The sequence below is a fragment of the Notamacropus eugenii genome, chromosome 4, assembly GCF_028372415.1.
Source record: "Notamacropus eugenii isolate mMacEug1 chromosome 4, mMacEug1.pri_v2, whole genome shotgun sequence".
In the NCBI taxonomy this organism is placed as follows: Eukaryota; Metazoa; Chordata; class Mammalia; order Diprotodontia; family Macropodidae; genus Notamacropus; species Notamacropus eugenii.
This window is the reverse complement of record NC_092875.1, coordinates 146,502,681-146,515,313: the sequence shown is the minus strand read 5'-3', so window position 1 is coordinate 146,515,313 and position 12,633 is coordinate 146,502,681. Positions and strand designations below refer to the sequence as shown.

General features: G+C 32.5%; 1 protein-coding gene across 13 annotated transcripts in view; it reads left to right on the top strand.

The window, feature by feature from the left end:
* Positions 1-12,633, top strand: part of RIMS2 (regulating synaptic membrane exocytosis 2) — an 842,692-nt gene that overhangs the window by 556,752 nt on the left and 273,307 nt on the right. For 11 of the 13 annotated variants that reach the window (XM_072603307.1, XM_072603309.1, XM_072603321.1 and 8 more), the window contains 3 exons: positions 10,214-10,276; positions 10,579-10,758; positions 11,676-11,785. In XM_072603307.1, the coding sequence (XP_072459408.1) occupies positions 10,214-10,276; positions 10,579-10,758; positions 11,676-11,785 (353 nt within the window). Of the gene's footprint in view, positions 1-10,213; positions 10,277-10,578; positions 10,759-11,675; positions 11,786-12,557; positions 12,591-12,633 lie in introns of all 13 variants that reach the window. The other 2 variants (XM_072603322.1, XM_072603313.1) reach the window with 2 other exon arrangements.

Below are 12,633 nucleotides of genomic sequence, written 5' to 3'. Positions count from 1 at the left end.
TTATGTCATGTACCACTATAGTCTTCAAAAAGTTGAGGATCAATCAAAGGGTAATTAAAAGCTGTGTAGTGTATGTAAGCAGAAAGTAACACACCATAAGTATTGTAAAGAATATCTTCAAAGAATTTCATGATAAAAAATAAGAAGGTTTGGAAACATGACAAAATTGAAGGATAATTGATGGATGGCTCAGAAGCTTCATTAATATACTCATAATGAGAACTCAGAGAAGATTCCCCCACCATTTTGGATATACCCCTCTTGGTAAATTAATAGTAGTTCAGGAATAAGGGTTATAAAGATTGGCCAGCTTAGATGGTTTGCAAACCATATTGCATGAAGGAGAAGTCACATTAATAAGATTGTAGATGAATTTGAGGGATAGTGTCCTAACAACTGTTTGCAAAAATGTATTTGAGTTCCTTGGGGATAATTTCCTCATCAGTAGAAATCTGTATATTAAAGACTAGATAACATCTTTTTAAGTATATTATAAACAGAATTCATACTTTGGGTAGTAGCTAGACCTCCAAATTCACTTCTAGTTCTACAGGTCTAAGAGTGAAAGATTCTGTCATTAAAAACAGTACTGCTTGTTGGCAACTATCTGCGGTTGCAGTTTGCCATTTCATTTGAACCATATAAACAATGATATCCAGGTGTCCATCTAAGGTAATACGCATAGAAGTACTGTTTATAGCAAATAGCACAACTAATTATTTATAATTGACTTGATAATTTGGTTCTGGAAAATGTACTAGCTTTAGCAGGCTGTATCAGGAGTAATAGAGTGTATTTCTGGAGATGGACCATTTAAATATCTAATGGCTAGCATTTATATGGTGCTGTAAGTTTTCCAAAGTGTGTGTGTATACACACACACATATAAGTACATACATATGTGTGTGCATTCTCATTTTATCCCTACAACAGCCCTGGAAGGTAGGTGCTATTCCTATTATTATCCCCATTTTACATATGGGGAAACTGAGATAGGTAGTTTAAGTCTTTGCCTATGGTCACACAGCTAGTGAGTATGGATTTGAATTCAGATCTTCCTAATCCCACATCCAACGCTTTATCACCTGCACTTTATGTAGCTATCCTAGAAGACCAAGTTAGGCAACTTGGAAACCTCTTATAATTTAGCAGTGGGGATGGGGAGAGGGTAGGAATCTTTTGAAGTACCAGTAAAGATTTTTTCCACATCCATGAACTGATGAAGAGTTTAGGACAAGGGAAGATTATAGGATCAGATATAGTGTTGGAAGTAACCTTAGAGATAATTTATTCTAAACATTTCATTTTATTTCACAAATAAAAAAATGGAGAGTTAAGTGAAGGTCACATAGGTAGCATGTAGGATGCAAGCATGCAAATGCAAATCTTCTCACTCTAAATCTAATGTTATCTTGCCATTTTTCAAGTTCTGATATAAGAGAAGAATTTATTGGAGATCGGGAGTCAGGAAAAAAGGTGCTGTGCTATAGATTGGGGTCACGCATATCCAAGAGTTCCATAAGTAGCTTCTAAATTAGTTGAGAAAACCTTTCCAAGCATCAGTTAAAATGTATATCTTTACTAATATATATTTCAGGAAGGAGTAAGAAGATTGATTTTAAAGATAAAACCTTAAAAGGGAATCAGTAAGGAAAGAATAGGAAATAAAGAAAAAGGCCTAGTTCTTATTTTCTATCAATAGATGAGGAACTTATCCATTCAATTCAGTAGATATTTGCAGGCTCATTAGTTGATGAATTCTTTAAACCTGTTTTTACTTTTTCCCCGTTATTTTCAAAGAATATAACATCTCATTAGAAGAGAGCCTTTTGAGTGACATATTTCCTTATTGGATAAAACATTTTTTCATAGTTAACAAAAGTAGAATGGGACTTTGAGTACACTTCACTTTTCAGTCAATTGCATGACTATTAGAGATATGATGATCTACAGTAAAATATCTTTTGCAAAACCCTGTTGATTCTTGCTTATTACCTTCAGTAAGTATGCCCTAAATATGTGTATAATTTATTTATTCTCATAAAGATGTTATAAAGATAGAAAATCAAGCATATAGATCAGTAGTTAATTGTTAGTTTATCAATCTTTATGTGATTTCTTCCCAAGTATTCAATATCCTCCCCTCTTTCCTATATGTTGAGAATCAATTCCCCAATGACTTCAAAATTGTTGTCATGAATAAAGTACAACATTTAACTAATATAGAACTGCATGATAAAATCAGAACAAAGGACATCATATGAGAAATATATGACTGGAAAAGGAGAGGGAGAGGGAACACTAGCATCTATATAACACAAAGAGATAGAAAAGATAGCTTCCATCATATTAGGCGCAATATTTGTAGAAAATATATTAGAAGACATGGACAAGGTTCTATTGAAGACATGCACAACTTGACAGTAAGTAGGGACCAAAATTAAAATGAGCTAAACTTTTTTAGAGCACAGTTAGATAAGACTGGAGACAGACCAACGATGGTTGCTTGCCACAGGTCATGAGAAAAGCAGGAGACTGCACAGTGGCAGCCCTGTGTTTTTTTGCAGGACAGCCAAAATCCTTTGTTAAGCCACTTGTGGCTTGCGAGCTCTGTGTTGTGCAGTCCTGGTCTTTAGAATAAAGAGTAGTCACGTTATGATCTGTACCATAAAGAAACATGCCCACATGGATGTGGATAGAATCACACAATTACTGGTGTAACAGAATAATAATAATAATAACTACCACTGTCTCTCCTTCTTCCCTGCCCCAGATGTTTTCATGTAGTGCTTAGAGTAAATAACTTTAATAACTTGAAAGAAGAATTGTACACTGTTCATAAAGAAAGAAATAACATGTTTTCTCCCACAAGCTAAGCTAGGTAGCAAGAATACAAGTTCAGAGAGGAGAGATAGTAGAAGCAAGAAACTAGTGAGCAAGTGCTGTTTGGTAGTATTAGATTATAAACTCTACAAAGTTAGAGAGTACATTTAATATAAACTTTAGATCTTTCTCATTAACAAACACAGTATTCTCTTCAAGAAGCCTGTAATAAATCTGTTGAGTTTAATTGAAGGAAAGAGTTGGGTTGTGGGGTCCAGTGGATTTGTAGTACCACAAAGGCTTTGACTGATAGATTTTAAATTAATCTGTAGGAAAATATTTTAAGTCACATTTCAATGAAAACTATTCGTACAAATTTGAAATGATGGAAAAGAATGGAACAATATATTCCTCAGATGCATAAAAGCTCAGTGTGCAGCCCAAAATCTGCAAACCTAAGCATAGTCGGAAATGAAAAAAAGGGTGTTCAATAATAGGCATTTTTAGCATTCCTAAATCATCTATCAAAATCAGCATTCAAAAAAATATTTTTCCAGATATACACAAAGCACATTAAAATTTTAAATTATTGAAATATGTAATAGTCTCTCATCTTGACTTCTGTGCCACTGAGTTCATCACTACTCTGACTTTGCTAGTTAAGATCACTCATTTTTAGGGACTATTTTCTATCAATGTTTGGGGGATTTATTTAACTATTTCTTTCATGTATTTGTAGAATAGATTGGAAGTGTTATTTTCTTAATGCAATACATTACTCTGTCATACTGATAGTTCTAGTTCACTGCTAGCAACCCTAAAGAGTACTTTTTCAGGGTTAATAAAAATGTATCAAGAGAAATAAAATGAAAGTTGACCTGTACAAAGCTTCAAGATAATTCTTAGTAATGAAAACAAAGTGCCTTGGAAATAATAGGTGCTCCATAAACAGTTTTTGAAAGGATATATACATGCAAATTATTATGTTTATGTAGAATCTAGAGTCTCTATAAACATAGACATCATTTTTATTTTATACTTACTTTCTCACAATGAAATGAATAAAAAAAATTTATCCCTCCCAAAAATGAACTTTAAAAAAACCTAAAGCTATATTGGACAAACACATTTTTCTTTACAATCCTAAAACTTATTTGGGAAAACCTTTCCTATAATTATGTGTGAGCTATTATTTACATTACCTAAGTTTTGAGGAGAAAAAACAGGCTCATGTTATGCTACCAATAAATAATAAAGTGCTGAAGAACAAAAATTATGTTCTTTCATCTAAGTAAATCCAGTACTTCAAATGGTTTTACTAGGACTAGGTATATATTGTCTATTGAAAAAAAAGTACAAATAATGACACAGTAACAAAAGTCAAATTTGGTGGATAGGGAGCTGACCTTAGAGTCAATAGGGCCCAGATTCAAGTCCTGCCTCTGTCATATATTGACAGTATGACCCTTGGCAAATCATTAGAGCTCTTAGTAAAACAGAAGGGAAGACAGCCACCAAGACATGAAAGTGAGACCAAATATCTCTGAAAAAATATTTCACAATGAAGGAAATTGAATCAACACCTAATAAGGAAGTGGAACATTCCCTAATAGTTCAAGAGAGAAAGAGGAAGAATTAAAACAGAAGTTAAAATGGAAAAAAAAGGAAGAATTTATGCCCTGAATAGAACAAATAATTAGCAGAATTGAAAAAAGTTGAATTCACTGTGCAAGGTCACTCCAACAGAATGATAGAACTACTGATGAGGAATTCAACTACATAGAAATGAATGACAATCTGGGAAAGAGAAGGAAAGTAATGATATTTTTAAAATGCATATTTTCTACAAAAGCAAAACAAATTGATCTCAAAGACAAGATGAATGCAGACAATTTTACAATTCTAGGTCTTCCAGGTGACTCACAAGTTTAAAAAACTGTATACCATAGTACAAGAAATAGTGCAGGAAAATTGCACAGAACTTCTGAAAACAAATGAGCTAATCTAAAGCATCCACAAATCTCTCCCTCCACCCTCCCCAGAATGCTGTAAATTCCAAGATGCTCAGTTGTTAAATTTAAAATTTCCACTTAGAAACAGCAAATTTGGCATGTGACTAAGTGAAGAAAATTCAAATGGAAATGAACTTTGAATCATCCAAGACTATTCTCTATCAACTTGAAATGATAGAAAGGAATGGAACAGTATATTCCCCAGATGCATAAAAAAGCTCAGTGTGCAGCCCAAAATGACTTAATTTGCAAACCTGAGCATAGTCAGAAATGAAAAAAAAAAGATGTTCAATAATAGGCATTTTTATCATTCCTAAAATAAATATCAGATTTGAGCATATTATCTTCCTTGCAAGTACACCAGGTAACATAAACATATGAAAGATAAATAAATACAGCCACCATGAAAAGGACAGATTACAAAATATTACCCCTTTGATAGAGAATATAAACAGAAAAAAAAACCTAGAAAAAGAAAACTGCCTGAGGAGTTTAAAGAACAATAAAACATAATAACAGCAGAGGAACTATTTGGAGATTTATTTCTAAAAATACATGGAGGGAATAAAGATAAGGTTGTAACTTAAGAGAAATGATGATGGAATAACAGGCTTGAAACATCAGGGGATAAATATCACAACTCATCTGTATTCAGGCGAATTGATTTTTCTCTAAGACTGAATTGCCAAATAAGCAGATTCCTAAAATAGGAGATGGAAGTGTGAGGATTGAGAGAGATGTGTGATATACCTAAGTCAAGTCAATGGTAAATACAAATGGAAAAAGAACTCCTATAATTTCTTTGAAAGAAAAACTATGGGCGAATGGGTGAAAGTGACAAAGGAAGAGATTGAATCAAGAGACAAACAAGGGGAAATCCCAGTTCAGTGGTGGGAGGGGATTCACTATAAAGCACTCTCCTGGAGTGAGATATATTTTGTAATGGGAAATTGATACCTTATACTGTGTATAATCTTCAGAGAGTAACTGTCCTTGGAGATTGTTGTGTCCCTAAGGACTGCCTTAGGAGAAGGGGAATAAGAGCGGGGGCAGGGGGGGCCCCACAAGCATCCAGAAGGTGGGAGGCTGTAGACTCAGAGAGGATAATTCATTGCAAGTTGGAAGGAAAACCATGATGGGGAAGGATGAAGGCTATAAAGGAACCTTATGATCAGGGACAATAAGAAATTTCTACCATGGGACAGTACTGCTATCCATTCTAGTTTCTGCAGGAATTGATACCTCTAAGAGTAAAGAATGATAGAATAAAAGCTAAAAAATGGCAAGATCTACAAGGAAATAACAGATTATTTTTAAAAAGAGGGAACTAAAAATAATTACTTAAGGGAAAAAGAAAAAAAAAACAAATAACTAGGTAAAGGAAAGGAAGGAAAAAAGGAATTGGTGGCAATTGAAACTCTAAAACTAGGGAAAAGCATGACAGATGGGAGGGGATAAATCAAGATTGTGGGAAAATGACTGTTAGAATAAATTAAGTAGAGAAAGTAGACTAAGCAAAAATAATGGATGAAACAAATAAGGAAAAAGAGAAACAAAAAATACAGAAAAAAAGTATTACAAACAAATTGGGAGGGGGAAGTGTAGACCTACCTCATACCTTCAAATGTGAATAAATTCAGTAATCTAGCAAAATGAGTGTCAAATTGGATAAAAAAAAAATCGTACAATTTGTTCCTTATGAGAAACACGCTTAGAAACAAAGGCATATCAAAAATCGAAATGAGACACTAGAACAAAATTTACTGTGCTATGAATATTAATATACTATGAGTAAATAACCACATGAGTAAAAATCATACTATCATACAATGCAAAACCAAAAATTCGTAGCAGAGATAAATAAAATTATTACCTTAAGCCAAAAGGAACCACAGAAAACAAACCAATACAAATATTAAAGTTATATTCCAAATTCATCTATATTCATGCAGGGAAAAAATGAACTGAATTACAAGAAAATAAAGATAGCACCAAAATAATAGTAGATGATTTCAGTGTTTATCTCGGATTTGGACACATCTAATACTTAGATAAAATATAAAATAGAGAATCAAACAAATATCTGTAGAAACTAGAACTAAAAGGTATGTGACATCTTCTAAGTGGGGCTGATGAATAATATATTTATTCTTTGGTACCCTGTGGAACAAAAATTGATCATGGATTAGGACAAAGATATATTGCAGATAAATGTAAAAAGACAGAAATAATAAACATTTTTATATACTGTAATGCAATTAAAATAATAAGAAATCCAGAGTGGAAAAACAAAATTCACAGAATCAATTGGAGACTGAAAAATAAAATCCTAAATAATAAATTAATTAGTTGGATACAAAATTGAATTCTCTGCAGCTGCTTAAATCTTTTGTTCACAGTTCTGCCTTTGCAGATTGATCAGACCAAAATTAATCTCTTCTAAATGACAACCCTTTAAATATTTAAAGACATTTATTGATGTCATCCCCTTCCTCTGATTCTTTCCTTTTCTAATACAATATATCCAGTTGCATTTGTATTTGACATATTGTGTAGGGCCACTACTATCCTCCTTATTCTGCATTTTGGTTAATGATTATTCTTTCTAAAATGCAGCCACTAGATACCCGCTCTTAATGACTGCTCCAGTCTGTGGAGATCTCTTTAAATACTTTTAGATACTCTCACAGTCTTATGTTTATATACTGCTTTGATATGTATGTCAGTGAGCTGTACACATTCCCTCACACAAGAAATAACCTACAATTTTTTTATTCAGATGGTGTTTAGAAAAATCAGAACTATAATCCAGTAGGTAAAGGGAATTGTAAACTCTTTGAAAAATAAAACTGTAAAGAGCTAACAAATCTCTATGTAAATAACTTAGATAAAATACTTGTACAGCAAGATATAAATTAACAAAAACCTACATATGTTAAAGTTGTCCTAGCTCTGGCCATCATCAGTTTTTCTTTTTTCTTACTCCTCAGTTTTTATTACTCAAACTCTAGTGTTTGTAAGCTGGGGCTCACTCAGGAGTTTCATGGAGGCTTGCTCATCCTCTAGCTCACCTAAGTTCTATGACTGTTGCCCTGCTTGACTCTTGCTTTCCTGTTGAAAAGAAAACTAGATGTGAACCCAAGTAACTTTGGCATGTAGTCATCAGTATTTGTAAGGGGCCTATGCCCCTAATTTTCTAGGGGCTATTCTAATCCCTTTGTGTGGGAACAGTATCAATTTTTATTTATTTTTTTCTTCTTGGATTTTTCAATTAAAAAGAAAAAAAAAAAACCTTTCAAGAACATGCTAGCTATCCAAAACCTATTTTTGGTGTGGTGAAATGTGTATACATATGCAACAAATGTGTAATTAATTTTATTATCTGTATAATTTTTTTTTCTTTTGGGTCTCAATTGTGTTATCCCTTTTGATCTCCCCTTAACCATGAACACTATCACAGGAAGCCATGTGACTGTAGTGTCTGCTATATTAATGGGAGGAGGTACTTAAGGTTTCTGTTATTTTTTCATTATATTGATCATTTACATCATACTTCAAGATGTACAGAATGCTTTAAATATGTTAAACAATTTGATCCTCTTTTATTTTAAATATCATGATGATATTTAAAAACTTGCAGATTTTAGTGAAACTAATAAAACATATGCAAGTTTCCTAACCATTATGATCACATAATATGATCATCATTATGATCACATAATATGATCATAGCACATCTGTGTTTCTTTGGTTATAGAATGATTATAGGTACATTGCCAATTTTCTGTTTAATAACACTATGACATGAAAATATGGCATGTTTATTACAAACACAAAATTAAACTATTAAATTTGCATATTCTGAAGAAGTATATGAGAACTTAATTTTCTTAAATGTATTATCAGTTGAAGGAAAGGCATGTAAAGAGATTTATGTAAAAATTATAAATTGAGTGAAATTAGCATTTTTAAAGAAATGTTTATCCTAAAGTATTATTTTATAAATATAACTCCCTTAATATCTTAATATTCTGCATAAAGAAGCTGCCTGCATTTGTTTTTCTTTTGTAAAAAACATTATTTTAAATATAAACTCATATAATTTTTTTTTAATTTGTTGATATGTTCTCAATAATATTGCCACAACTGTATCACCTCTCACCCACAACTGATACAAATGATTGTTACTCAGTCCCACCGCTCTGCTCTATCTGATTTGGTTAAGTCATGCTGCAGTGCCTACTACCCTGTCCTACTTCAGTGATCCTTTGCCAATTCATTTCCCTCTCCTTACCAAACCCAGCTTATGATACTGTTTCTATGACACCAACCCTCTGAAATGTTTTGACAGAACTAATGATATTGATGGAAGTTGCCATTTAATCATTATATATTAACACTTTTTATTCCATCTCTTCCTTTTAAATCACGATGTTGATTTTAGGAGAAATACTCCTGATTTAGAAAAACAACAAAGATTAAAAAATTAAATCTTTTTGACAGATTTTTACTTAAAATATAATAAAAGTATACTGAAATGTCAACATAATGACCTTTAAGTGTTAAAGTTAGCTAATACAAATGCAACGCAGAAAAAAATACATTCACATCAATCATCTAATTTTTCATGGTAAAAAATATGTTTTATAGATATCATTACTTTTAGGAAGACTTATCTTTATTTCACTTTTACAGTATTTATTACTGTACATATGACTGAAAGAATTTATAGTTAACAGTACAACACTTTTACCGTACTACTTTTGCATTTCATGTGCAGGATTTTGATGGGAACATGATTTAATTTCAAATCTATATGAATTTGTGCCTTTGTAAAATAATAAGACATGTTATAATGGGATTCTACTGTATGTTTTTCTAATCCCATATCTGCTATTATTGGTAGTGTAAACAGGTTGAACTTGTGTAACGTTGGCACTAAAAAACTTATAGCTCATGACTTTTGACAAAAATTAGAATCTGAATTTGGCTTTATATATAACCAAACAGACCTCAGCCTATGAAAAGCAGCACACCAGTAACATTTATTAATCTTATCAGATTACCCTATATTTGATGTGATTGTAGTGTTTGATAAGAGTTGTGGCTGACAAAACTGACTAGTTCCAATTAATTATTTATTTTCGTGTGAATCTCGTAGACATGACTTCATGCATAAACATGACTTTCAGACTTAGATCCTCTGAAAGGCCATGTTGCTTTTTCATAACCATAATTAGATTCCTTAAGTAGAACTTTCAGATTTCATCATTATATTTCGATTGTGCCAAATGATTTTTGGTAACATTGTTGCTATATTGATTACATTACTTTAGCGACTTGGAAAATAATGCGTATGTTGTTCTTTTCCTCCCCAGCCCACCTTTGGAATTTATTAGGGAAAGGACCGTGCTGTCACTGAACTCTTTGAAATATTCTAGGTAATGATCCATAAAGTTGAGTTCAGAATTAAATACTAGTTGTTACCTTTTATTATTCTAAGCAACTTCTAGTACCTTCAGTCAAGGTTGCTGATACTTAGTTGAAGGCAAAGCTTGGATCATTGTGTGCTCTTCAGAAACTAAAGGTGGCTCAAAGATGTTGAAAAAAATAGTAGCTCCTTCTTGATGTGCTCCATGACTTGTAACAGTGACTTTTCTCAAAATCAGTTTGATGCATCATAACTTAACAAAAAGAAGAAGAGCTGAAGGTCAACTGAGCTGCTTTTTGACTAACATTACAGGAATTGTGAAGCAGCAGATAGACAGCCCTATCACAGATCCAGATCAACAGAACAACGGCCTGTCCTAGAGCGGACCACCTCCCGCTCCAGATCCACTGAACGTCCTGATACAAACCTCATGAGGTCGATGCCTTCATTAATGACTGGAAGATCTGCCCCTCCTTCACCTGCCTTATCGAGGTGAAAGACAAATCAATCAGACTAACCTCCCTTTTGCCCCTCCAACACACCATTTTATTTTCCCAGTGGCTAATTGGTATCTCTTATCATCTTTGGCTGATCACCAGTAGTAATAGATACTAACCCTCTCAGTGTAAACACACTATTTATATTCAGTGGATATAATAGTGTGTAGCTGCCATTGTAATTTGTTTATTAACTGTTTGACTACATTTGTTTTGTGATTTCTCATTTATCAGGCGTCCTGGGGAATTCCCCACATAAAGCATATCATAACCATCATGTTCTTCTACAGAATGAGAAATTGTTTGTGTCCATTAGACATCGCTTATGGAATAGTCATCATAATAACATCAAATGAATCTTTTTTTTTAACTTTTCTTATGCTAACAGTAATTTTATGTATTAACTTATCTTTTCTGTCTACATTTCAAATTGTTTACTGGTTTATTCTAAGTTCCTGAATTATTTTACAAATGAAATCTATTTCATATGAGCCTGCATATCTGGAACAAAACAAAGGAAAGTTAGAGTAGATTTGGAGTCATATAGGAAGAAAAATAAAACATCACCACATTTCTTAGCTACAGAATTTTCCTGCTTTCATCTAGTTTGGATGTTAATTTTGTAAAAGTAATTCCATTAACTTTGCTGTACTAGTTTGTGTGCATGTGAGTGTGTATGTATGTATACATATCAACACACAACTGTATTAACATCTTTTGGTATTTGGATATTGGTCATTATTTTATTTTTTTTCTTTTAGATAGTGTTTTCTCCTTTTAATGAACAGCTAAAGCTCTTTAAATTTTCATTAATAAAGGTATCATATGTACCAAATTCATTTAATAATCTCACATTTATTTCATATTGAGTATTCATGCTAGGTGTTTTTTTTTCGTCAATATATGTTGTAGGTCTCATCCTCGTACTGGGTCTGTCCAAACAAGCCCATCAAGTACTCCAGTGGCAGGACGCAGGGGACGACAGCTCCCACAGCTCCCACCCAAGGGGACCTTGGAGAGAAGTAAGTTTTATTTCAAATTATCTCATTTAGGAAATTCCGTTGGATTCTAAGGTGAATAAAGATTTTATTTACCCTTTTGCATTAATTTTTAAATGTTATTTATTATTGTTTATGTTTGTCTAAGTATACAATTCATTATTTTTAGCAAAATATTTTCATTTATTATAGGCTACATAAATTTTCTTATTTAGATCATTTTGAAGTTTTTTTATGCATCAAAAATAGGAAAACAACAAACATGAATAATATTCTTAAAGATGAGTTGAATGATAGTTTTGTTGCTATGAATAAATTTTAATACTTGTTGTTAGTTGCAAGAAGTAACTAGTCAAATCAGTTTTCATACAACTGCAAAGGACGGTTAGCTGATGCACAACTATGATGATCCTTCTCAAAACTGGAATATCAGAAAAAGGTAATGATGAACATAACAATAAAAATGCATGTTGTACTGATATTTTAATGCTATCATAGTTTGGCATAAGGACCACTATTTATACACACATATACATGATACCCTCACACTATTAACTCTTGACTAAAAGACATTTTTTGAGATAGAATATAATAAGACATCTTTACTCATTTATTTGTTAAATAATTTGGGAATCTTCATTTGGTTAGTGGATGTGACTTGCAAAATATGTTAAATTGCCCATGTACTTATTTTCCTTTTGAGAAGATGCATACTGTGCCTCTATATATTTCTGTTGTTTTTAACCCCTGTGCTTTGGTTCCCTTTTTTGTTTTGTTTTTGTTTTATTTTCCCTAGACAATGGAGACAAGGAGATAGAACCTTATGAAGGTCTGTACATAAAGGAGGGTTTGTTTTGTGCTGAAAGCCTTTT